The sequence below is a fragment of the Homarus americanus genome, unplaced genomic scaffold, assembly GCF_018991925.1.
Source record: "Homarus americanus isolate GMGI-L3 unplaced genomic scaffold, GMGI_Hamer_2.0 scaffold53502, whole genome shotgun sequence".
NCBI classification, from domain to species: domain Eukaryota; kingdom Metazoa; phylum Arthropoda; class Malacostraca; order Decapoda; family Nephropidae; genus Homarus; species Homarus americanus.
The window spans coordinates 236458-263255 of NW_024737993.1; the positions used below are offsets into that span (position 1 = coordinate 236458).

Consider the following 26798-nt stretch of genomic DNA (forward strand, 5'->3'; position numbering starts at 1 on the left):
TGAGAATTTTGGGTGATTACTTCTTTTTTTTTCTTTTTCGTCCAGGATAATACACGGAAGTGATAATGTGTTTTTATAATTTATTTTTTAGTGTATAATTGTGTTGTGGGAGTAATTGTAGTGATTGTTGAAGCTGAATAATAATAATAATAATAATAATAATAATAATAATAATAATAATAATAATAATAATAATAATAATGTATTGCTGTAGGTGGGAATTAAACACTGAATTGTGATTTTAAGTAATTCTCCCCTTCCCTCTTACCTCCCCCCTCCCTTCTTCCCTTCCCCTTTCTTACCTCCCCTTCCCCTCTCTTACCTCCCTATTGACACATTACTTCACCTCGAGTGGTCGTTTGAATAACTTCGCAAAGCATTATATATGATTCTCTGCAATGACCTCCATTCGTTCTAAGTAAATAATTAATATGTCCAGGTGACGTTGGCGAGGGAGTTGAGACATATTCTGTACCTGTCCAAGATCTCTTCTCCTGTGGGACGTGTTGTTATCTTGTGTCGTGGTGTAGTGCCTCTGTTGTCTAGTGAATACGTCATGATAATTGTGTAGTTTTAGTCGTGTGTTGAGTGTATATCAGCACCGAGTCTGTCTGTCTGTCTGTCTGTCTCGCCTTCTCGTAACACCAGGTATAGTTTCTGACTGTTGATACGTGGTATTTAATGGTAGTGTGACGACCACCTCTCCCCGACCACTGGTGTTAGGGCTCAAATAGAGATTGTTTAGTCCTCAAACATTGAAACATCAGCCCAGATGTTTATTTCTCGGTAAATCATTATAAATTTATCAAGTTCTCTTCAGGTTATGTTTAGTTTACCAGGTGAGTTTTAATTAATTTTGAAGACCTGAAAACTTGTGGTGGTGTAGTTGTTGAGGTGGATGGTATGTACACACACACACACACACACACACACACATACATTAGTAATTGTTGACTTATATGAAGTTGAGTAATATATATAAAATAATATCGATTTATAAATATTTTCTGTCAATAGCTGGTGTCATATAAGAAATATTTTAGTGGACACATAAAGTAAAGTGTTCTCTAACCCCATGACTAATGTAATGTGAGGAACTGTATTATGAGATTTACGCACATTTGCATATAGTCTAAGTTTGTGTTTGTCTGCTGGGCCACAGGTAATGAGAGATGTCAAAGGTGGTGTAATTTTAGCCGTGTGTGTGTGTGTGTGTGTGTGTGTGTGTGTGTGTGTGTGTTACTGGGATTTTTTTCTGTTTGTGTTTTTGATTGTGGGTTTGTGTGCCCGTTATTTGCATGTTTATCAAGAGTAAAACTTGATGTTTATTTAGAAGGAAAACAAACAAACGCCGTAATAAAATAGAGATATGAAGTAAATGACTATGAAGTTTCGAATCTTAGTTATATATAGTGAACACCTGGGACAATATTGACTACACCTGAAGAACCAATTATGTATCTCAAGTATTTACGTGATTTTACGGTCGGTGATTTATTTCTTATACCAGTAATTCCTCCTGGTGGTCGTGGTTAAGATTCAGGGTCAGCTTTATGAATACAGTACGGTTTAGTTTTTTCGCCTAAATGTAAGAAGAAACGTGATTGGCTCAAGCTAAAGGGGGAGAAAAATGTCGTACACGTGATTGGTTCAAACTAAAGGGGGAGAAAAATGTCGTACACGTGATTGGCTCGAACTAAGGGGAGAAAAATACCGTACACGTGATTGGTTCAAGCTAAGGGGGAAATAGCGAACCAAATTAGTAATCGTATCGCTTTGTGATTGAACCTTAACAAAAAGTATCGGTGTATACTGTAGTGTGAACAATTTGAGACTAGTGACGATAGGTATTGGGAAAGGCGAGTTGTTCCAGCCGTATGTTGGCAGCCCTGGTCAAGTGAAGCAAACCGTTATAAATAAGGTCGGGAAGTGATAAATAGACAGTATGAAATATGAAGAGTTCCCTGTTAACAAAATTATTTGTGATACTTGTGAATATTGCCACATTAATTTATGCTACCAAATAAACCACTCAACCTGGTCGTCCTGAGGGGTGGTGCAGCGTGGACGGCCGCTCCGAGACCTGTCGTCTGTAGCACCAGTTTCGAGGTATTGCCGAATCCATCGTGCAGCGGTGTTCCTGTGGACACCAACCCGCCGAACCCTTCGTTATGAAGGGCAATAATAGCTCCTCGTGTTTCCTCTGAGGTTTCCATGTCGTCTGGCATGTGTAGATCTCTACTGCTTCATATTGCCTCTGTTTTATACCCACGTTCACCGAGACCGAACCCTCGCTCATCATTCAGTCGACACAAAGCAACAATCCGAAAAGAGGAAACAAACACACTGATTGTCAGCCATATGGCAACACCTAGTGGGGAGGGGGGGGCGGTTATGAGGATACACTACCAACCTTCCCGACATATCACAGTGTATACGTATCGTTTCGGAAGTCGTCGATCACACCCTGCACCGATACTTTTTGGTGCGAGTGTACAGTCACGAACGAAAATCCTCTCGCCTTTCCTGATGCTTCACAAACTAACGTGTGGATGACTATACAACCGGGTAAATAACGTGTGGATGACTGTACAACCGGGTGACTAACGTGTGGATGAGTTGATTACAGTCTCCGAGGCGTGTTGGATTAACCATCAACTGAAACATGGATTTAATCTCTGTTGAGTCGTGTTCAGCTTGTAAGCCGAGGCTGGCGGGATTATTTCACACCAAACCAAACAAACAAAAGTGAACTGAACTGTGTTAGTGGTACAGGATTGGGCACGTGGAAAAACAAAAGAATATTCTACATTTTTACCCTAAATAAACTGATATATTTTATTTATTTATTTATTTATTCGTTCGTTTATTTATATATTATTGTCACTAATAAAAGCTAAACAAGAGTAGTACCATACCCGTGACACACTAACCCGTACCATACAAGTAGTCAACCCTTACCTTTTGTTAGAGAATACATATTGATTTGTTGATGTAAATAAGAGTGTGTGAGTGTGTATCCTTTACAGGTGAGAGAATACAGGTTAGTAGTAGTTCCTGAGAGAGAGAGAGTATTTGTGGTGGGGTGAGAGAAATTAAAGGAAGAAGAAGGAAGAAGAGGTGGAGAAGAAGTGTCAGGCTGGAGTAGGAGTGTCAGGATGGAGTAGGAGTGTCAGGAAGGAGTAGGGAAGAGAGGGAGGGAATAAGACTTCACACTCTCAACACAATAGAGCCTTAAATTAAACGGTGGAAGATCTTAAAGGGATGTGCTAACCGCCAGTCAGGTGTGATGGGACGGGAGGCTGTATGAGGTCGAGAGGTTAAGTCTCTTGAGAGATAGGTGTTAAAGGCCTCGGATTAAATCTTCTTGAGGTGGATTAGGATTAAGTCTCTCCATTATGTAAGAGTGGTTTAGAAGGTTGATGTGACTTGGAAAAAAAAACAAAAACGGAAAAAAAATGGAAATGTGTAATACGAAGATTTTTTTTTTTTTGAGGATGGGGTGGGTGAGGATGGGTGGGTGGGGGGTGAGGATGGGTGGGTGGGGGGGGTCAAACTCGGGAATATGAATAGTTATCGATGTTAGAATACTGATGAGGTCAGATTTATGTGATAAGTGTTCGTGAAGAGGGGAATAGAGTGAGGAATTTCCAAACGTTGCGTGGAATGGGTAATGCGTTCTTGTGGAATTAACCCTTTCGGAAATTGGATCGGGTCAGCGTGAGGAGTTGTGTGAGAAGGGCTGTTTTAATAGGTGGTTCAGCGTGAGGAAGTACATTCGAGCAACTATCACGTTAATTAGGTCAGAGTGAGGTATACCTGTGACGATTAATTAGTTACCTGATCCCAACCCTTTAACCAGTATTTTGTTATTATTTTTGACAAGATGGTATGTGAGAGGGTTATCGCCCCTCCCTTCTCTGCGGCCCTCTTTTCCTTATGTATTTCCCTTCCCCTTCCTTCCCTTTCCCTATATAACCTTTCTCTTCTCTATGTACATTTAATCCCCCTTTCTCTCTCTCTCTCTCTCTTTTTTTTACATGACTTCCCCTTCCCCCTACTCCCCCCTCCATCAACGTCCAACTCTCCCCCAGTATCCCTCACCAAAGACCTCTCTCTCTCTCTCTCACATTTTCTCAACTCTTGTGTTTCTGTCTTTTCCTTCTCTGTTGTTTGCCGTGTGGACTCCTCTCCTCTCCTCGTAGTATTGTAAGACTAAATTGTATTTTTTCCGTTCTCCTAATTTGTCTTCCGCCTACTGTGTCCCTTCTCTCAATTTAAACTCTCCTCCCCCTCCCCTTGGTGTATTTACCCCTCCCCTTAGTGTATATTTACCCTCCTCCCTAGTGTAGCATTCTCTCCCCCTAGTGTAGCTCCCCTCTATTCCCCTAGTGTATTTCCCCTTCCCCCAAGTAGTTCCCCTTTCCCCTAGTGTAGTTCCCCTCACCCCAAGTGTAGCTCCCCCCCACTCCCCTAGTGCAGCTCCCCCTCCCCCTAGTGTAGCTCCTCCTCCCCCTAGTGTAGCCCCCCCCCCTAGTGTAGCTCCCCTCGTGTGGTCGACCCAACACGTGGTTACCTCATACTGATGTGTTGTCCCGATTTATCCTTTGTCCTTCTCCCGCCACCCCAGTGTCCACCCCCAAGTGTAACTGTCCCTGGTGTAGACTGGAGGTGGAAGCATCTGGTGTGTCATCTGACTGTAGAGTGGCCTCCCCTGGTGTGGTGTTCCTCTGTGTGAAGTGAAGGGGACCCCAGTTGTGTTGTGCTCCTAGTGTGGAGACACCGTGGTGGCAGGGATGATGGTGGAGTGTGCAAGTTGAACCTAACTAAAGAAGAGCTGCCGAAAGCCTCCCGGAGCGTCACCACCCCAGCGCCTTTATTTTCAGCGAGGTACTAGCGGGTCGGGCGCCCTGTGCTTGACCCAGAACCAAACTGCGATTGATTTTGAAGCCTGGAGGGATTATCACTTAAGTATACACGTGTTATATAGTAGAAAATATCGTGACCGAGGCAAAAGACGCATGACATCACAAAGGTTATGTTCATAGTATCACTGAGTAAACATTTCACCGTAAAATACATAATTCCGGGCCAGTTTTAAGCAGCACTTGACTCCCGCAGGTTTTGTTAGGAAGGGTCCATAAAACGCAGCCATTTAGAGGTAATTGGATGCGGTGCTATGTAGTATAACATTAAGAGTTTTAGGTGAATCATTGCTTCTATAAATGTGTTTTAGGGATCTTAAGTTTTAATTATATCTTGTAAGAATATCACACACCTACCTCTCGCTCCTTTTCTTTTCTCCTCTCTTCTTCTCTCTCTCTCTCTCTTGTTGAGTTACAGATTACTTTTACAGAACAGGATGATCCTTTGTTGACATATACAAAAAGAGAGACTAATAACCTATGTCGGCCACCTTGTGAGGGGTCAGTACACACACACACACACACACACACACACACACACACACACACACACACACACACACACACACACACACTCACACACACACACTCACACACACACACACACACACACACTCACTCACAACTCCTTTGATTAACTCCTGAATACGATGACGTAACCCCTTAAGAAGTCATCGTACTCAAGGGGTTAAATCATCGTACTCAAAATGTTAAATCATCATATTTAAAACGTTAAATCATCATACTCAAGGGGTTAAATCATCATACTTCAAGGTGTTAAATCATCATACTTCAAGGTGTTAAATCATCATACTTCAAGGTGTTAAATCATTATACTTCATGGGGTTAAATCATCATACTCGAGGGTTTAAATCATCATACTTAAGTGGTTAAGTAAATTTTTACAGTGATATACAGGACTGGGGAAAACAGACATTATACAAGAGGAGATTCAATGGCCAGTCTAAGGAGGAAATTGACGCCGAGAGGAAAAACTAGGAAATGTATGTTATGAAGATTTATTGAACATTGAGGATGAAAGAGTATAGAGGGGAGATTATGGGGTGGGAGAGGAAATTATGGGGTGGGAGGGGAAATTATGGGGTGGGAGAGGAGATTATGGGGTGGGAGAGGAGATTATGGGTGTGTGGGGAGATTGTGGGGGTGAGGGGGAGATTATGGGGTAGGGAGGGGAGATTGTGTGAGTGAGGGCAGATAATGAGGCAGTATAGAGGGGAGATTATGGGTGAGTGAGGGTTGATATGGGCGAGTGAGGAAGGGGGAGGTAAGAATAAGGAAGAACAATATCAGGAGCTTGGCGGGAGTTGATCAAGGCGAGGCGCTGTTGTAGGAGGAAAAAAAACGCGATATTTTTAGTGTGTTGCCGTAATGTGATAATGATAAAAAGTTGATCTAATATTTGCAGGCTTGAGCTTACACGTTTAATGTGTAGGCTAACCCGGTTTCAATCGTTCTAATTAAGCTGAATTGGAAAAAAAAACTATCTTTTTGGCCAGAAAAATTTTATGATATAATTTGCATTACAAGTTGGGCACACAGTAACCGGTTGTAACATCACCCACGTTCACTCCCTCCCCTCACCCCGTTCGCCCTCCCCTCACCCGTTCACTCCACCCCGGCCCCATCTCCATCCCTATGTCCAAACGCCTGGTCCACCCCCAACCCCATGTCCAAATGCCCGTGTCCACACACGATGGAGGGAGGGAGGGGCGCAGGTCCGATGTACTTTTATTTACTAATTATTTACTTATTTAGTGATATGTCGCCTATGTTGTTACTATGTCGCTTGTTGTTAGTATGTTGTTGTTAGTATGTTGTTGTTGTTATTATGTTTTGTATTATGTTGTTGTTAGTATGTTGTTGTCAGTATGTTGTTGTTGTCAGTATGTTGTTGTTGTTGTAAGTATGTTGTTAGTATGTTGTCAGTATGTTGTTGTCAGTATTGTGTTGTAGTATGTTGTTTTTGTTAGTATGTTGTTGTTGTTAGTATGTTGTTTTTGTTAGTATGTTGTTGTTGTTAGTATGTTGTTTTTTGTCACTCTTCAAACTGGTGAATGCAGAAAGATGAAACCTTTTAGTCATTTAGATTATGTTTATTTAACCTTCCCGGTCCATGATAACAGTTAGTGTGTGTGCCTATCTGTCTTTAATTAGAAGTTTGTAAAGTAATCCGATCCAATTTGACAGAGATAGTGTAGGCCTACAGTCACTTAAAAAAACTATCTTTGCAAAATTGTGTTGAGAAAATGACACAACGGACGAAGGCTTATGACAACCGTACCGACACAACAGGAGTCTTAGTGTTCATTCTGATATTCATTGATCACCCCAATAGAGAGTTTTTTGCTTTTTGTTTTGGTCTAGGGATGAGTTACGGACACCTTGTTGATTGGTAAGTGACAGCTGTTCCTTCTTGTTTATCTCTTCCTCGAGTTATTACTTGATGGTGGGATTAAGAAGCCTCAGAAAGTTTAACCCCTCGTGTACGGGTTCCCCTCTGAGGTGAATAAAATCGTCTCGTGTTAACCCAAATAAAATATTAAAATTAGCGTCCCGTAGTGAAGAGGGTTAATGGAGTTGAAAATTGTGATGGTCTCTCGCTCTAGGGAGTCAATTTTTAAAGTTAATAAATGGAAATATTTTTGACTGACAGGTGGACAGGGCAGTATAATATGCCACCCCTTGAAAATGGCGATGGTATAAAACATTTCGTCCATGGTGGTGATGTGTGGCTCTCTGCCTCCCGGCGGTCTGGGATCAGTAGGTGAAGGGTTGAAGGTCATGGGGTTAGAGACTGGCAGGCGTCGGTGGACGGATTTAAAGTCGAGGTTAATTTACTTGTTGAATTAAATAATGTTAATCAATGAATGTGTTTAAAGAGAAGCATGATTTCTTGTGACTGATGTGAGAACTTAAACAATATGTATTATTGTTTGTTAATGATAAGGGTTTTGGGAGGTGCACGTGCGACCAATTTGCTTTGATTTCTAGTGAGTGAGGTGGTGGTAGGGTAGACAGCTGGTGGTAGGGTACACAGCTGGGGAGGTAAATAGCTGGTGGTATCGTAGGCAGATGGTGGTAAGGTAGACAAGGTAGACAACTGGTGGTAGGGTAGACAGCTGGTGGTATCGTAGACAGATGGTATGGTAGACAGCTGGTGGTAGGGTAGACAGCTGGTGGTATCGTAGACAGATGGTAAGGTAGACAGCTGGTGGTATCGTAGACAGCTGGTGGTAAGGTAGACAGCTGGTGGTAGGGTACACAGCTGGTAAGGTAAACAGCTGGTGGTATCGTAGACAGATGGGGAGGGTAGACAGCTGGTGGTAGGGTAGACAGGTGGTGGTAAGGTAGACAGCTGGTGGTAAGGTAGACAGCTGGTGGTATCACAGACAGCTGGTGGTAGAGGAAATATATCTGGAGTACTGGGTTTTAGTGCGAGTCAGTCCTGGAATAAATGCTAAAATGAATGCTGTTATTTCTTTCGTCAGTGAATATAAATGACGAGAGAGCCAGAAGGAAGCTGGTGCGGTCTGCCTGGCGGGGTGAATCCCGGTGCACAATAACAAAATCGCTTCTCTTCTTGAGGCAGTTTACATTATTATATACTGTAGACGATGCGTTTTGCCCGGGACCAGCCACGGTTTCATGGTAATACATTTCTTAGTTTCCTTATTTTTCTTATTTTTCTTATGGACACGATGGTATAAAAGGTAATTTATTTTAAATATTACATGTAGAGCTACTGTGGTTATAGACAGTTTAGGTTAGGTTAGGGTAGTGTTGGGTTAGGTTAGGTTAGGTTCTGTAGTTTGCGGGCGCCCTGTTCCTTTACCCACAATGAAATGAAAACAAAACGTATTCAACCACACATTAAGTGATGCGCCCTGACTCGGACTTTTATACGGGTGTTGGGGGGTGTAGCTCCCGGGGGAGAGATTAGCGTCAGTTCTGAAAGCAAATTATACGGCCATCAGTCACGTGTTGAGATAACCTCCTTGCCTCCTCCCCCCAGTTGTGTGCTTCTCTCTGTTGACTCTCTCATTCACTAATTCTCTGCTTCTCTCTCATTCTCTTCCTGTGTTTTCATTTTTTTTACATGACCGTGTGTGTGTGTGTGTGTGTGTGTGTGTGTGTGTGTGTGTGTGTGTGTACCAAGTCTGTTGATCAAGTGAAGCTTTTAGTTTACAGGTGGCCTCTGTAGACCCCGGTAACAAGTTTATCTTTCAATAGTGTGAAGCCTTAAGTTGTGCTGAGGGACGATAACGAGGTTGAGGATATAAAATGCTGGGATAAAGAGGCTTTTCTTATCTCTCTCTCATCCTCCTGATACGAGAGAGAGAGGGAGGGGGGAGGGGTTGGGGGAGACAGACACTCTCTCTCTAGATGCCACCTGAGAGGGCCCTCCACCTGTGCCACTCATTTTAATTACTGGAAATCAATAAGTGGGCCATGAGAGGTGGCGGCCCAGCAGGTAGGCCTTTGTCCCGTGGCGGCCTTGTGTGACTCAACTCTTGCCCTCCACCACACCTGCCTGCACCTGTCCTTGGAAGTGGATGACCAGGTGTAGAGTGATACTTGTGGCGAGAAGGTGGTAGCCAGGACAGGTGTGAGGTGATTCACAGGTGACATGTCCAGCTGAGAGGGGAGAGGTGGGAGGGGTAGGGCTAGCTGAGAGTGGAGAGGCTGGCTGAGTGAAATTTGGGAGAAACTTTTGTGTGCGGGAGAGAGACAATTCAGTCATGGTAGTTTAAGACAAAGACTGGCGATATTAACCCTAGATCATTGTATTGTTTATTATTATGGTGATAGATAAAATGACTTCTGTATATTTATCAAAGAGCATTTTTCTCAGAACGTAATTTTTTTTTAATCCTTTGGGTAACTTTTTAAATTAAGGTCGACTAATTTTATGAAGACATCAAAGAAAATGTTTTTTAATTTATCTAAAGTCATGGAATATGAGTGGCGGTAATTACAGGAAGAGTAACTTGTGGTGTGGTTGAGAGGGGAACACTTCGGGTAACGTCATGTTAAACTGTTTACACCTTCTTTTGTTTACACGTCGGAAATACACCATTAATTTTTCAGAGTCGGGTTGAAATTTTTTAAGCACTACAGAATTACCGGGGTGACGTTTCCTTTTAGTTCATTTAATTACAAGAAAAAAAAATAGACTTTGGTAGACTAACTTAAGCGTAGTGGGATGTCTCTCTAGCTCCATCTTTATCATGTCTCTCTAGCTCCATCTTTATCATGTCTCTCTCTAGCTCCATCTTTATCATGTTTCTCTCTAGCTCCATCTTTATCATGTCTCTCTCTCTCTCTCTCTCTCTAACCCCACCTTTATCATGTCTCTCTCTAGCTCCATCTTTATCATGTCTCTAGCTCCATCTTTATCATCTCTGTCTCTAACTCCACCTTTACCTAGTTACCTGTGTCAGTACTAGGAGGATGAGGAGACGTGTTGCCTCGACGGACAGGTAACAGTAACCGGGTCACAGTTAATGACTGACCCATCAGAACCTGTTTAAACTGTCCTGATCTGCCGGGCGTTGAGGGTTATAGTGGAAGATGAGAGAGAGAGAGAGAGAGAGAGACCTATTGAGTTGGTGTGTGTGTGTGGAGTACATGGAAGAGTACTGGCTGTGTGAGTACATGGTAGGAAGAGTACTGGCTGTGTGAGTTACATGGTAGGTGAGAGAAAAAAATGGTAGAAAGGGGGGGCAGGGAGGTCGTGTAGTGTAAGGTGAACAAGACGGTCAGGTTCCCCCCCTCACGGCACCCCTCATTAATTCCCAGGCCCGAGTGCCTCCTTGTGCCTTTCCAGTCGTCCACCTCGGCTACTCACGGCTGGAGGAGGGGGGAGGAGGGAGCTGACGTGAGGGAGGGGGCAGGGGTGAGCAGACCCTGACGAGGAAAAGACGGGAGGTGGAGTGACAGAAGAGGTAAGAACTTATGGGGATGTATGTCAAGTGTAGCGGTGAAGAGTGGCAGCGGCTCGAGATGGTATGGTACATTATATAAGTATATGAGTGAACGTTGTGTAGATGGGAAGGTCAGGCTGTGGTCTTGGAGCCGAGGTGACTTGAGCTCTGTCTAGGGTCTGGTACTGGGGACGGATGCTGGGATCGGGTACTGGTGTTGGGTGTTGAGGTTGGCTGCTGGGGTCGGGTGCTGGGGTCGGGTGCTGGGATCGGCTGCTGGGGACTGGTGCTGGGGACTGGTGCTGGGGTCGGGTGCTGGGGTCGGCTGCTGCGGTTGGAGAGAAGAGAAAAACTGAAGAGATTCCTGGCTGGTGGGGGAAGTAAGAGCCAGTGGTAAATGTAGATGACCTGAGGGAGTGAACAAGGAAGGTCCTGGAATACAAGGAGAGAGAGAGAGAATTAGAGCGAGCGAGAGTTGCACCACAGGCAACCAACTGGATTAAGGCAGTTGTGTAGAAGACGGGAGAGAGGGAACAGACATAATCGTGCCTCTCTCTCTCTCTCTCTCTCTCTCTCTCTCTCTCTCTCTCTCTCTCAAAGTTATACACAATTGAAAGATTTTTTTGGACAATCTGAAGTATATTATTATTATTATTATTATTATTATTATTATTATTATTATTATTATTATTATTATTATTACTGCTGCTGTTATCTAATTACTGAAGCCGTAATCGAACTTAAGATCTACTTTCAATCGTCCATAAGTCTGTCCGTAAAATGGCAGAATCAATTTTTCATTTTAGTGCAGCACAAGGCGAGGCATCTGTTGACACCAGCCAGCCATTACTCTCCCAACTTACATGTTTAGTAATTTATTCTTTGTTTATATAATCCACTACAGTAATTTTCACATAGTTTTTTTTTGTACATTTTCATATTTGATCGGAAATGACTATACGGTAGTTACGGCATCACAAACTTATAAAAAGAAACGAAATTGATATGGATAAACGAGAGAGAGAGAGAGAGAGAGATGATATTCAGATGGTGGCTGTATCGATTATTGTTGGATATAACGGGGGCGGGGAAACGTGTATGAGGGGGTGAGGCGTGTATGAGGGATCAGGGAGGGAAGGAGAAAGGGAGGGAGATGCACAGTGGAATGAGCCTCTTCAGAACGGGTCCTTTTCCCTCTCCCCTTCCCTCCCCCCTCCCTACCCCCCCCTCCACCACCCGCTTCACAATGACGTAATGTTTACAGTCGTCTCCTTCACCCAGGCTGCCTCTCCCTACACCCACCCCGCCACCTTACGAGTCAGGTTTGTGTACAGTGTGCGAGGTGAAACGAGGCTCACAGGTGAAACAGGAAGGACCCATTTTATAATATGTTTCAACCTTTCTTGAGCTCTGATCCTTATGGTGGGGTTAGGTTAGGTAAGGTGAAGTGAGGTTTGGTTAGGTTAGGTTAGGTTAGTTTAGGTAAGGTAAGGTAAGGTTAGGTTAGGTTAGGTTAGGTTAGGTTAGGTTAGGTGAGGTGAGGTGAGGTTTGGCTTGGCTTGATTAGATTAGGTTGTAGTTTATTGAATATTTTGGTTGTGGTAAATTTCTCTCGCATGGTTTAAAAGATGGATGAGAAACACTTTAGCATCATATGAGGATTATAATTGATCTTGGGTAGGACACAAGGGCTCATGTCTCTCACTACACCAGAGTCATTATTACCATCCCAATATTTAAAGATCACCGAGAGACTTGACTTTGACTCAGCCTGATTGTTTAATGGGACGACTAACGAGAAGATGAGAGACAGAGAACCACAGACAGACATTTACCTTTGAGATGGAGTCGAGACTTTATTTAGAGATATCCAGTCTTTAATTATTGTATTGTTTGTGCACTCAGAGCTCCTTGTAGTAGAAAGTATTGGGGTTGGGTTGGGAGTGAGGGGGTGGGATAGGAGTGAGGTGGGTAGGGGTGAGGGGGGTAGGGTGGGAGTGAGGGGGTAGGGGGAGGTGTGGGTGGGAGGGAGGAGGGGGTGGGGTAGGATAGGGAGTGTGGGAGGTGGAGTGAGTGGGGGGGTGAGGTCTGGGTGGGGGTGAGTGATGGGGTGAGGTGGGTAGGGAGTGAGGGGGTAGGATAGGGAGTGTGGGAGGTGGGTAGGGAGTGAGGGGGTAGGATAGGGAGTGTGGGAGGTGGGTAGGGAGTGAGGGAGGTGGGTAGGGAGTGAGTTACCAATTTTCTTATCGCAACAAATTATTTTAATCACTGTTTCTTTGGGAATATAAACACTCCTGCTTTAATAAACGATAATACTTAAGCCTTATAATAAATTGTAATTAGTTATTGAGTAAGGACAACTCGGGTACAGTTACATCACACATAGAGGCTGTTCTTCACATTGGGTATGACACACGTTGGTCTACACATAATAACTTTACTTGAAAATCATCTTGTATACAATGTGCACACACAGGAAAATTAATATCAAGAAATAAGATGTGTACACTTAGCCTAACCGTTTAGTACAAGGGGGAGTATAGGATGTGTGTGTGTGTGTGTCCACAGTGATGGTCTTTTGGTGGAGAGTAACACTGTATTAATGAATTGCAGGAGATCAGAGACGTCTTCGAGCCAGTGGTGGGTTTTCATGTAAATGTTTGTGGTAAATTCTGAATGAAATTTATTTTATTTCGATATCTTGTTGATTTCTTTTTGTATTTATAATCTAATGCCAATATTGTGTGTGTTTGAGAGAGAGAGAGAGAGAGAGAGAGAGAGAGAGAGAGAGATTTTTTATTTTTTCTCAGTTTTTCCTGACATTTTTTTAGAAAGTGAGTCGGCTCCCCGGCGGACACGTGGAAGAGGAAGTCACCAACTGCGATGGGACTGATTCCATAATTTTTTTCTTGTCCAGGGCACAAAGGACTGCCTCGATAATGAAAGGCTTGGTGTTACCAGTTGTTGACAAAGGCCTTGATCTGGACGGGGTGTCCAGGACTGTGTTAACCATTGCATACAAATGTTGGGGAAAGAGAGTGTCGCCTTGTATAACACTCGCTTTTTATTTCTGTGACTCCTGAAGATTTTAAGGATTCCTGACAGTGATGGCCTCTGGACATCACTGTAGTAGCTGAAGGCTCTGAAGAGATGTTTACCTCTGAGGGTCCGAGCATTCTTTTCGTCCCTGGGAGCCTCCACCTCCTCGCTGGGATTATCCTGATGGCGCCTCCCCTCCCACCGCTTTACCCTCCTCAGTCCTTTGGCAGACTTGCTCCCCAAAGTTTGCTTACATAAGGAGAGCTACTGCTGGGTTCTCGGCGTGAGGTCTTTGGATTTTGGGGAGCCTGTACAGAATAAGGATTTGTTCCTTCGTTCGTTTGTGTACACACACACACACACACACACACACACACACATATATATATATATATATATATATATATATATATATGTATGTATGTATGTATGTATGTATGTATATATATATATATATATATATATATATATATATATATATATATATATATATATATATATATATATATATGATATATATATATATATAAGTATTAAATCACTGGTGCGCGTGATCTAGGTATATGCTGATATACAAGGAAGAAAACACAAGTTCCCAAAAGCGCTTTCGTACAGTCACATCTTCAGGGGTGAGTACAGACGAGAGAAATACAAACCAAGGTGTATATACACAGAGGAGGGTGAGACCAGAAGATTTGTAACCAGTGAGAAAGGCCGGGTCACCTGACCATCTGACCTGATCACCAACCGTTGTGTGCTATTTAAAGATTAGTAGGGTCATTACCTAATACCTGACCATTGTGGACCTGGTCTCACCCTCCTCTGTATATATACCTTATTTGTACTCACCCCTGAAGATGTGAATTACACAGCGCTTGGGCACGTGTTTTCTTCTTTCCTTGTGGTTTATCAGCATATATATATATATATATATATATATATATATATATATATATATATATATATATATATATATATATATATATATATATATATATATATATATATATATATATATATATATATATATATATATATATATATATATAATTTTCTGAAATGTTAGTGTACAGTAAGTTTATATTGTCTCTTTAGTCTATAATGTGTGACAGTGGAACAGGTGAAATAAGACCTCATATCATTGAACACTAAGAGTCATATTACTCTCGTGTAACATAATGTTAACAAAAAAGCGAGTTGGTGTATTGTGAAGAAACACCATTAATGTGTAGAGCCTGAACCAGATTACGGTGAGTCAGGTGATACAAGAGGATGGTGAGGCCACGGGGTCAACCCTAACCTGGCCTGATGAGTGAGATGGGTTGCATATATGGGATGGTAGTTAGAGTAGACCGATGTATGTGGAGATAGGAGATAGGGTAAGTGAATGGGAGATGAGACAGACGGGGATACCTAGAACAAATGGGATGAGGGGATGGGTAGGGGCGGCTGGAGGCAGAGTGATGGGAATTATCAGGAATGTATAGTGGAATTAACCATAACGGTATGACAGGATTTATTGGGCCTATGAAGTGAGTTTGACAGCGAATTAAATATATGGCAGAGGTCCCTGAGCCATGGTAGCTGGTGCAGATAACAACCACAAACATATTTTCACTTGTTCTGTATTTTGCTGTATTTAGGACTGAGATTTTACTCGTATTTTGAAAAGTTGAAAATGTTAATGTATGTGTTATATGGCGCCCCTTGATGGTGACGAGCACTAGACACCCTTGTATCCTTGGGGTGTTCTGCTGAGTACACTGCTGACGAACACTTGAACTTGCCCTGTGTGTCCCTGAGGATTTGTCCCACAGGTCTCATAAGTATACGGGTCCCAATGTCAGATATTAAAGCCTTCTATACTAAAGGAGACACTGTAATGGCACTGCACTTTACAGCCTCAAGTGTAAAGTTAGGTACCAGTAGACGGGGAGGGGGGTGGGGGGTCACCAAGTTAGAACCAGTGAATCTTAAGAGGAGAAGTTAGTTCTTCTTTGTGATGTCGTAATATTGTTTTCGAAAAGTACAATGATATAGATGATAATACAAACAAGGAAATAAGAGCTTTATTAATAATATAACGTAACGTAATCCAGGTATAGATCAGTCACATTATATTCCTCACTCTGAATATCACCACTGATCAGTAAGGTCCGACCACACCATCTCGTCAGCTGGGGTTTACACTCAGGAGGCGTATTGGACACTGACATCGATACATCATTGTTAGCCGGAGATATTTCATGTTGTTGTAATGTCATCTTATTTATTTTGTAGCATTAAAGAATTACGATGTGTTATGGAGATTCAACCATCAGATATATTTAGCATCGTTCAGTTGGTTTATTTTCTGTAACAAAACTCCGCTGTAAAGAAAAACATGATGTCTAGTTTATAAATAATATCTGGCCATTACATCGTGTCTTACCAGGTAGTGTCTGCTACGGAAGAGAGACGAAGAGTGTACTGTACAGTGTATGAGTTTCGTAGTGAATCTGGTTTATGTCGTGTTCCTTGGTCAGGATCAGGATTCATGAGATGGTGGTGTGTGTGTGTGTGTCTGTTGCAGCGGTTTTGTGAATATGCATAAAGCGGAAACTTCATTTATTATAGTGAGTTTTACGTTTTGCAATATGCTGAGTGGCGGGTTTTGATATCTCTCTCTCTCTCTCTCTCTCTCTCTCTTTCGTGGCGTGGTAGAGCGCTGTGGGAGGCGTGAGTGTGTGTGAATAAAGAGTGCGTTGTTTCCTGGTGTGTCAGAGATAATCCCTGCAGAGGCGTTTACTGCTGTTTTCTCGCGCGTGTCGGTTGTGGCGGGGGACAGGGGATGAGTGTTGTAAGGGGGCAGGGTAATGTAAGGGAGGCAGGGGGCGTGCTGTAAGGGAGGCAGGGGGCGTGCTGTAAGGGGGCAGAGGGTGGTGGCAGGGGGCAGGGTAGAAACACGGTGCGTAAGAGTAAGACGTGGGCGTTGCAGGGTGAAGGCAATGAGCGTATAGTGGGAATAAGAGACAGGCGAATGAGAGGGAAGGAGAGGGAGGGAGTGGGAAGGAGAGGGAGTGAGTGGGGATACTATACTGTTAGGGGAATGTGCAGGGTAATGAGTGTGAGTGATGACTACAGGGTGGTGATGAGTGCAAGTGATGACTACAGGGTGGTGATGGTGGTGAGTGTGAGAGATGACTATAGGGTGATGAGTGTGAGTGATGACTACTGGTGATGAGTGTGAGAGATGACTACTAGTGATGATGATGTGTGAGTGATGACTACTGGTGATGAGTGTGAGTGATGACTACAGGGTGATGGCGATGAGTGTGAGTGATGACTACAAGGTGATGATTGTGAGTGATGACTACTGGTGATGAGTGTGAGTGATGACTACAGGGTGATGGCGATGAGTGTGAGTGATGACTACAAGGTGATGATTGTGAGTGATGACTACTGGTGATGAGTGTGAGTGATGACTACTGGGTGATGATGAAAGTGGGAGTTCCCAGTACAGTGTGACCTATATAAACTCTTCAAACAGATCAACATGCATGTGTACACCGGCCGCACATAAATGAACCTGATGATAATTCTTCTAAATGTTTTCACGATAATGAGACCAAACATACGAAGAGCGGCGCCTCGTGTCGAATTATTCCCGCACTGTTTAAATTATCTACTTGAGTGGAATGTGACAATACGGAGAGAAAGTTACTTGGAAAAAAAAATATATATATTTTTTTTAATTGCTGGGATCCTACAGTTTACGAAGACATTTTAAAGCCTCGTGTTAATAATGACGTACTACTGACCTATCTACATCATCATGGGGTGTGTGTGTGTGTGTGTGTGTGTGTGTGTGTGTGTGTGTGTGTGTGTGTGTGTGTGTGTGTGTGTGTGTGTGTGTGTGTGTGTGTGTGTGGTGTGTGTGTGTCCTCCCGGCCACCACAACAACATCATGATAGCTACAGGAATATCGGGAGCTGTTTAGGGAATGTTGTCTTTTTTCTCAAGTTTATTAGTTCACTTGTACAGGAGAGAGAGAGAGAGAGAGAGAGATGCAGAGAGAGAGAGAGAGAGAGAGAGAGAGAGAGAGAGAGAATTATCTTCCGTGGTGGTTGTGTAAGCATGACTTTGCAAAACTTGGGGGTATATCATGCGAGGAGGTACCTGAACATATTCCCTTTAACACCAGCAGCAGCAAAGGTGATATTGGCGCGTATTGTGACGCCCCCTCTTGGCGGCTTCCATTAGTGTGTTGTCTCCTACGTCTGGTGCTCCTCTGTAGCTCTTCTGTAGGTCCTCTTATATATTCCTCTTATATAGCCCTCTTCTCTGTAGCTCTTCTTCTGTTGGTCCTCTTATATAGCCCTCTTATATAGCCCTCTCTGTTGGTTAGTCCTCTTATACAGCTCCTTCTGCAGCCTCCCTCTTCTGTTGGTCCCTCATATAGCTCCTCTTCAGCTCTTCTTCTGTTGGTCCTCTCATAGCTCCTCTTATATAGCTCCTCTTCTGTTGGTCCCCTTATATAGCTCCTCTTATATAGCTCTTCTGTAGCTCTTCTTATATAGCTCCTCTTCTGTAGGTCCTCTTATATAGCTCCTCTTATATAGCTCCTCTTATATAGCTCCTCTTCTGTAGCTCTTCTTCTGTTGGTCCTCTTATATAGCTCCTCTTCTGTAGGTCCTCTTATATAGCTCCTCTTATATAGCTCCTCTTATATAGCTCCTCTTCTGTAGCTCTTCTTCTGTTGGTCCTCTTATATAGCTCCTCTTCTGTAGGTCCTCTTATATAGCTCCTCTTATATAGCTCCTCTTCTGTAGCTCTTCTTCTGTTGGTCCTCTTAAATAGCTCCTCTTCTGTAGCTCTTCTATTGCTCCTCTTCTGCAGCTCCTCTTCTGAAGCTCCTCTTCACCTGACCATAAACGCTTCAGGTGTGCCAAACTCTGAAGGGTTAACTCTGTTACTGGGAGATCTGTGAGTCTTGGTTCTTGGAATATGTGCCAGTCAGTTTTTCGCCGCGTATGGCTGTCATTCTCTGCAGCCACCCACCTGTGCTCCATACTCGGGCGGCTACTGAAAAAACATACCACCCCAACACTTGAACTGGTGGGCTGTCTCCTGATCCTGCTTCCTTCCCTCCCTCCTGATCCTGCTTCCTTCCCTCCCTCCTGATCCTCTCCCTCCTGATCCTGTCCCTCCTCCTCCTCCCTCCTGATCCTGTCACTCCTCCCTCCTCATCCTGTCCCCTCCTCATCCTGTCCCCCCCTCCCTCCTCATCCTGTCCCCCTTCCCTCCCTCCTGGCCCAGCCGTGCTCCTCCCCACGTCTTTCATGACACATTTACTGTCAAGGCCTTGTCTTGACTGTCGGTTGAGGTTTCATGCACAAATGGAAACGAGATTACACAGGCTATGAGGCTCTAGGAGGCAGGAGAATCACCGAGGGATTTTGGGATCACTGGGACAGAGTTCAAGTTCACTGTTGTATTTTGTTTGTTTATTTTTTTGTTGATGCTGCTTTCCTATTTACGTGTTATTTTTTTTGGTATGTATAAATTAATATTGTTTTTTTTTTCTTTCCAGACGAGAATATTCGTCAGTTGCAAGGAATACAGGAGACCATCCAGCGCATGCGCGAAACCAACTTGGCAGTGAAGGTGAGTGTTACCTTATGCTTAACCCCACATGGTGTGTTGGTAGTGTGTGTGTGAGTGTGTGTTACCTTATGCTTAACCCCACATGGTGTGTTGGTAGTGTGTGTGTTACCTTATGCTCAACCCCACATGGTGTGTTGGTAGTGTGTGTGTGTGTTACCTTATGCTTAACCCCACATGGTGTGTTGGTAGTGTGTGTGTGTCGTGAACTGCCGCAAATATCCCGTGTAAACAGTGCTGACAACTGAGTCTACCCGCTGTTTGTGTCTCTGTCCGGCTGAGGATACCGAGTGGTGTGGTAGTGGGTTGGAGACGGCTGAAAGGAAGCCAAACTGTGCCTGACCTACCACTATGGCTCACTTATCTAACAATTTAAAGGGGAGTGAATGAGGATGTGAGACGCCAGTTTTAGTATTTCCCTTCGAGGCCGCTGGGAGCCTGGCAGTAGAGCGGACACATATAAACACAGTATTAAAGTCTCCAACATTGTACTCTACCTCACGTAAGGGGGGGGGGGGCGCATGGTGAGAAGGTGTGACGTGAATGATCGTTGTGTTTGTCTTTTTACTTTTATCTCGGTGTTCGTAGTTTTGTTTCCTTTAGTCGTCGTTTCTTCTTGTCACCACTTCACGTCTTGAGGTTGTGTCCACTGTGATTTTAAGTAACACCTAAACACGAGGTTACTAGAATGTGGATTTGTCAGTATTTGATGATGTAATTAAGGAGATATCTTTTACCGCTACTCGAGTTGCCAAGACGCTATTAGTTTATCCACCCCGGCACCTAGCCCACCCCTGCACCCAACCCACCAGTACTGCACCTAGCCCACCCCACCCCAGCACCCACCCAACCCACCAGTACTGCACCTAGCTCACTCCAGCACCCACCCAACCCACCCCAACACCCAACCCACCAGTACTGCACCTAGCCCACCCCTGCACCGCGCCCTGGTCTGCCTGCTCTGCGCCACCACCATTACTCATCCTAGTTTTGCTTTTGTGCCGCCCGCCTCTCAGGTGCTGGACGAGAAAGGATTTTGTGTGTGTGTGTGTGATTGTTTGTCGGTTGTTTCTCTTGATTTTTGTCTTCTACACACACACACACACACACCCCAGGGGAACTGTTTGTTAGATTTGGTAGTGTTTGTTGACAGATGGAAGAACCGTAACATTTGAACACTGAGACTACGATTTTTTTTTTGAACAATTGATATAAAAGACTTTGGTGGGCCTTTTATGTTTGTAAAGGGACCAGCTACTTAGATTGTTTGTGTGTGTGTGTGTGTGTCATAATCCTTACGTAGGGAGAAATCAGGCCTTTAGTTTATCTGTTCCTCTTTTATTTATTTATTTATTTATTTATTTTTTGATCGGGTGAAAATATTTTACCTTCCGAACCGTAACTGGAGAAGGCATGCAACAGTGAACACGATACTCCACTGTTATACACACCTTACCGCCAGGGAGTGAAAGGTCCCTATCGATCTGGGGGTTCCTGGGTCACTGTTATGGTCGCTAAAACTAACTAAGAGTTTTTGTATCCGAATCTCCAGGCAAGTTTTACTACCCTGATGAACGTGATATTGTACAGCTAGCTACCTTGTCCTGTGAGGGGTGAATCCTGTGAGGGGTGAGGGAGGGAGGGTGAGAATGTGAGGGGTGAGGGAAGGGGGTGAGGGTTGATATGAAGGTCTTGTTTTTTTTTGTTTTTTTTATTATAGTGATCGTTGGGCCAATATAGTCGAGATACCTGTTCATAAATCTGTAAGGTGAAATACTATGACCCAATGAGCATCATTTTACATATGTACGTTACCTAACCTAACCTAACCCATTCCAGGAGTTTGAAGGCTGTTCCTCTCTAATTATTACGACCTTAACTAAATTTAACTTTGGAAGAAAAAATATGTTCGTGTTGGATGAAGGCGGGGCGGGGCGGGGCGGGGCGGGGGAGTTAATATAATCACTAGAGTGTCAGTTTATTCTGGGATGTTTTGTTCCTCCCAAAAGACAGGTTGAGAACATTTCATATTGAGTGGCCAAGTCTAGTACCACACTGCTACCGCCTGTACACTCCTCGTAGCGGTATATATCATGGATGTCTTGTTGGGTGGCTGGTCTATCCTCGGCTGTAGGCTTGTTGGTCCGTCTCTCCTTGGCTAGTTGGTCTCTGGTGTTGTTGGCTAGTAGAACCCTTTATCTCATGGTGTTGTGCTAGTAAGACTCCATCCCTTCTCTGATGTTGGCTAGCAGAACCATCCATCCCCTGGTGTTGACTAGCAGAACCATCCATCCCCTGGTGTTGACTAGCAGAACCATCCATCCCCTGGTGTTGACTAGCAGAACCATCCATCCCCTGGTGTTGACTAGCAGAACCATCCATCCCCTGGTGTTGACTAGCAGAACCATCCATCCCCTGGTGTTGACGAGCAGAACCATCCATCCCCTGGTGTTGACGAGCAGAACCATCCATACGAGCTAGTGGGATGACACCTTATTAGCTTAGTTATACCCGCACGTGGATGACTTGGTAAAGTTTTTTAATACGTTTTATTTTGTTGCTAGTTATAGTTTTTCTACTGAATTTTTCACTTTGATGTTTGTTATCAGATTGTGTGTAGGATCAAGCGAAAAGTGTTCAGAGCTCATCAGTGGGGTTTTACAGCCGACCTTTTGATGTTTCTGCGTGACTAGATTAGGTTTTCAATATATTTTAGATCCCCAGCTATAGAGAGAGATGGGAGGGGGGTGGGGGTATTTTTCTTTTAGTTTTGTCTATCTGTCCGTCCGTCCGTTTGTCTGTCCGTCTGTCCGTCTCGTATTATCTTCAAACTTAAAAGAAGGTAAACGTTTTGTACAGGTTTTAATATGTTTGGTGTGGCATTTCAATGAAGGTCGAAGGTCACAGCTGGAAGTCAAGTATGTATGTGTGTATTTACGTCTACCCAGCAGTAATTGGGAACCCGAATGTTAATCGATTTGCGGATCGTGTTTCGGGGTAATGGTTAGCCAGTGCAGTTGGCGAGTTGTCCGGTTTTCTCAGACTATTCCTTGACACTGGGTCATGCAGCTCGTTAACCCAGGGTGTGGTTGTTGTGTTGGCGACAGCTTCTACACCTTAAACAAATTCAAGCCTAGGTGACCCTTGGGCCGGCCATCCTCGTTACACGAAGTGCAATCATTATTATTATATGTATGTATGTATGTATGTATGTATGTATGTATGTATGTATGTATGTATGTATGCCCCTTGACAAATTAGCCGTCCACCGGGGCCATCCGTGCTCACACTCAAACATTTCTAGGACCTTTTCCACAGTTTTTTTTAGTAATACATTTTATTACAAGTTTGTTAGTAGTGTTAAGCAAAGGAGAATATTTAACGTGTGTGTGTGTGTGTGTGTGTGTGTGTGTGTGTGTGTGTGTGTGTGTGTGTGTGTGTGTGTGTGTGTGTGTGTGTGTGTGTGTGTGTGTGTGTGTGTGTGTGTGATCATCATTCACTCATCCATGTTCATCTCTACACTTCATACGCCTTTGTTTAGTTAATACGTTTGTGTGTATGATTGTTCAGTATGTGTCGGTGTATTTTTATCACGTGATCACAATGAGGTGTCCGCTCACAGCCATTCACCTCACCTTTGTCCTGTAAATTGGAATACCTATGCCTTAATTATGTAGAATATTGATAATAAAAGAGTATAGATAACGTATAATTGAGGGTGTGTGTGTGTGTGTGTGTGTGTGTGTGTGTGTGTGTGTGTGTGTGTGAAGGTTGAGGTGATGGGGGAGCAAGTGGGGGAGTTCCTCTTCAATATGTGCGTCGTGGGTTGTGTTGACGTACCAGACGCCTTCACACTCCTCTCTCCCCTTCCCCCCCTTTCTCCCTCCTCCCCTTTCTCCTCCCTCCTCCCCTTTCTCCCTCCTCTCTCCCTTTCCCTCCTCCTCCTCCCTTTCTCCCCTCCCTCCCCTCTCTCTTCCCCTCCCTCCCTCCCCTAACCCTACATTATCAACACTTGTCCTCATATATTTTATTTAATTTTTTTGAGAAGAACGAATAACTTTTTCTGCCATGACAGGCCTGCCCATAAATACAGAGCGTGAGGGAAGCTAGTGAACTGGCTTGCTGCTTGGTTGGTGAACTTGGCTGGCTGGTGAACTGACTGGCTTGTTGGCTGGTGAACTGGCTGGCTGGTGAACTGGCTGGGTGACTAGCAGTGTGGGGCTGGCTGACATGCTAGCAGGAAGACAGTCCTAGTACTTTATTTGTTTAGCACACTGGCTGGCTGCTATATCGTTGGAACTCTTAGCTAGCTGAAGAATGAGACGAGAGAGAGAGAGAGAGAGACGACCGCTTTAAAAAAAAATAAAAATCAGTGATTCAGTTGGTCGAGGCTGCAGGTGGGAACGTCGGGGCTGGTCGATGGTCTATTGATCATTGTTTACCGTCCAACCACTTGACCTAACCACTGTTGTAGATTTTTGCCCGCCTCATTCAGAAAAGTTCCCAGTCCTTAATTTTGTTTAACTCTAGTGACCCAAATCTTAATGGTTCTCTGGTTTTAGGGGGTTATAAGTTAGGCTAGGTCGTGTGTGTGTGTGTGTGTGTGTGTGTGTGTGTGTGAAGGACCTGGTGAGTGGGAGGTTGCAGCTGGGTCTCTGTTTGGTTCGATCGGTAGAGTCTGCAGAGTCGTCACTATTACCACCCAGAACTAACCTTCAATAATACCCGGAACTAACCTTCAATAATACCCGGAACTAACCTTCAATAATACCCGGAACTAACCTTCAATACCCTGTTGATGACTGACCGGAGTGGAGACTGTGAGTTTGTCTTGAAATAAAAATGTCATATCCCTGTAAAATAATGATCGTGTTTCCTGTTCTCAATACGCTAGGCAAAGAAGCACTGGCGGAAGTACCTGAGCTTCACAAGAACAGGTAGAGCTTCAGTAATGACCTCCAGGGGAAGAGAGTCCTATTAACACACACACACACACACACACACACACACACACACACACACACACACACACACACACTCTCCTACCAGGTTCTGTATATAAATTACTGTGTGTATGTAATGATAGCGCGGTGGTCAGTTATCTCACCTTGCTAGTTTTACACGGGAATATTTGGTATTAAAGTTGTGACAGGATTATTGATCTACTTTAATTTGCCAAGAGGATTATGGTTCGAGGTGTGTGTGTGCGTGTGCGTGTGTGTGTGTGTGTGTGTGTGTGTGTGTTAATTAGAGGCAGGTGTGTACGCTTAATGCAGGTGAGGGTTGTTTATGTTTTAATGAGTGTTGTTACCTCCTCCTCTCGTGGTACCCCGTGATATCCCTCCCCCTAGCCCCGTGTGCATGAACCGCCATTTCCACCTCGGAGATAAAACAATAGGGGGAGGGGGATGTCTCCTCCACTCCTATATCGATTATTGGCCTCACCTGTAGGTCTGCCCCCCCCCTCCCCCTTCCTTTCCCCTCTCCCCTCCCCTTCCATGCCCTTAAGGTCTACTTTTTTCACTCAGGTTTCTGCATTATCGTCTTCGCCATCGTCAAAGGTTTAACATTGTGATGACTCGGTTTTCTTTCTTTCGTAACAGCTGTCTCCATTTATTGACAGAAATGGGAATGAGACGGGGGATGAAGTGACGGGCTGGGGGGTGCGACGGGAGGTGTTGGGAGGGGAGGGGGAGGGGAGATTTAGTGGAACGAGGGGTGGAAGGTGAAGCCTTTTTTAGGTGTATTGAAACAAGTGAGAGTGTGAACTATAGATTAATGAGATTGCGCCATACTGAACTACACTAAGAGGCTTAGCAGTTCAAATAAAAGGTTGCAAGTGAAATGGGCCCCACCTCCTGATAGGCCCCGACCTAACCTAATCCAACCCAACCATTAGGAGTTGGGGCCATTAAGGACTCCGGCCTGATTAGGACTGGATCCCATTTGAGTATTTACCTTGAAGGAGAGAGGTGAGCTTAGGGGGTGTGAGGGGCTGTGAGGTGTGATGAGGGGCTGAGGTGTGAGGAGGGCTGTGAGGTGTGATGAGGGGCTGGGGTGTGATGGGGCTGTGTGAGGTGTGTGGGGGCTGTGAGGTGTGATGAGGGGCTGTGAGGGGTGTGAGTGGGGGGCTGTGGGGTGTGGGGCTGTGAGGGTGTGATGAGGGCTGTGGGTGTGGGGAGGGCTGTGGGGTGTGGGGAGGGGCTGTGAGGTGTGATGAGGGGCTGTGAGGGGTGTGATGGGGGCTGTGAGGGTGTGGGGACTGTGAGGTGTGATGGGGGCTGTGAGGTATGATGGGGGCTGTGAGTGTGATGAGGGGCTGTGGGGTGTGAGGAGGGGCTGTGTGAGGTGTGATGAGGGCTGTGGGGGTGTGAGAGGTGCTGTGGTGTGAGGGCTGTGAGGTGTGATGAGGGGCTGTGATGCGTTATGGTATATTGAGGTAACGAGAGCATGTGTTGAGGAAAGAACTAAGACTGGTAGGAAAAAAATCTGTGGTAGAAAGGGAAGAAATTGGATTTTAGGGGAAAAATAAGACACATCGACTTACGTGGGAGAGATAAGACACCATAGTTTGTTACTGTCACTCGCCACATGGTTGAAACAGACGAGTGTTCTCGTCTGTTTCAACTATATCTTGCGCTAGTCAGGCCGCACCTCGATTATGCGGTTCAGTTCTGGTGCCCTTATTATAGAATGGATATCAATTCACTAGAGTCGGTGCAGCGAAGAGTGACGAAAATGATTCCGGGACTTAGAAACCTTCCATATCAGGATAGGTTAAAGAAACTAAACTTGCATTCCCTAGAAAGACGAAGAGTGCGGGGAGATATGATAGAAGTATTTAAGTGGGTGAAAGGAATCCAATAAGGGGATATAGATAAAGTTCTTATAATATCCGAGCAGGATAGGACTCGGAGCAACGGATTTAAGTTGGATAAGTTTAGGTTTAGGAGGGAGATAGGAAGGAACTGGTTCACAAATAGGGTGGTGGACGAGTGGAACAAGCTTAGCAACTTTGTAGTAAGTGCTGGAACGCTGGAAATTTTCAAGAGGAGGCTGGATAGATTCATGGATGATAGAGAGTGGTAGTAACTCTCGACAGGAGCTGCCATGCACAGGCCAACCGGCCTATTGCAGACTCCTTATGTTCTTATGTCACTTGGTTGTCACTTCACGAGCTCCTCAACACCGCCATGGACACTTAAGTACAAGATGACAGTAATAGTACAAGTACACCTGATGACAC

General features: G+C 44.3%; 1 protein-coding gene across 1 annotated transcript in view; it reads left to right on the forward strand.

Moving 5' to 3' along the window:
• Positions 1-21169, forward strand: part of LOC121873643 (mushroom body large-type Kenyon cell-specific protein 1-like) — a 52587-nt gene extending 31418 nt beyond the window's left edge. The window contains exons 3-4 of the mRNA XM_042377293.1: positions 19482-19586; positions 21105-21169. Of these exons, the coding sequence (XP_042233227.1) occupies positions 19482-19586; positions 21105-21169 (170 nt within the window). The remainder of the gene's footprint in view (positions 1-19481; positions 19587-21104) is intronic.
• The last annotated feature ends 5629 nt before the right edge of the window (positions 21170-26798 follow it).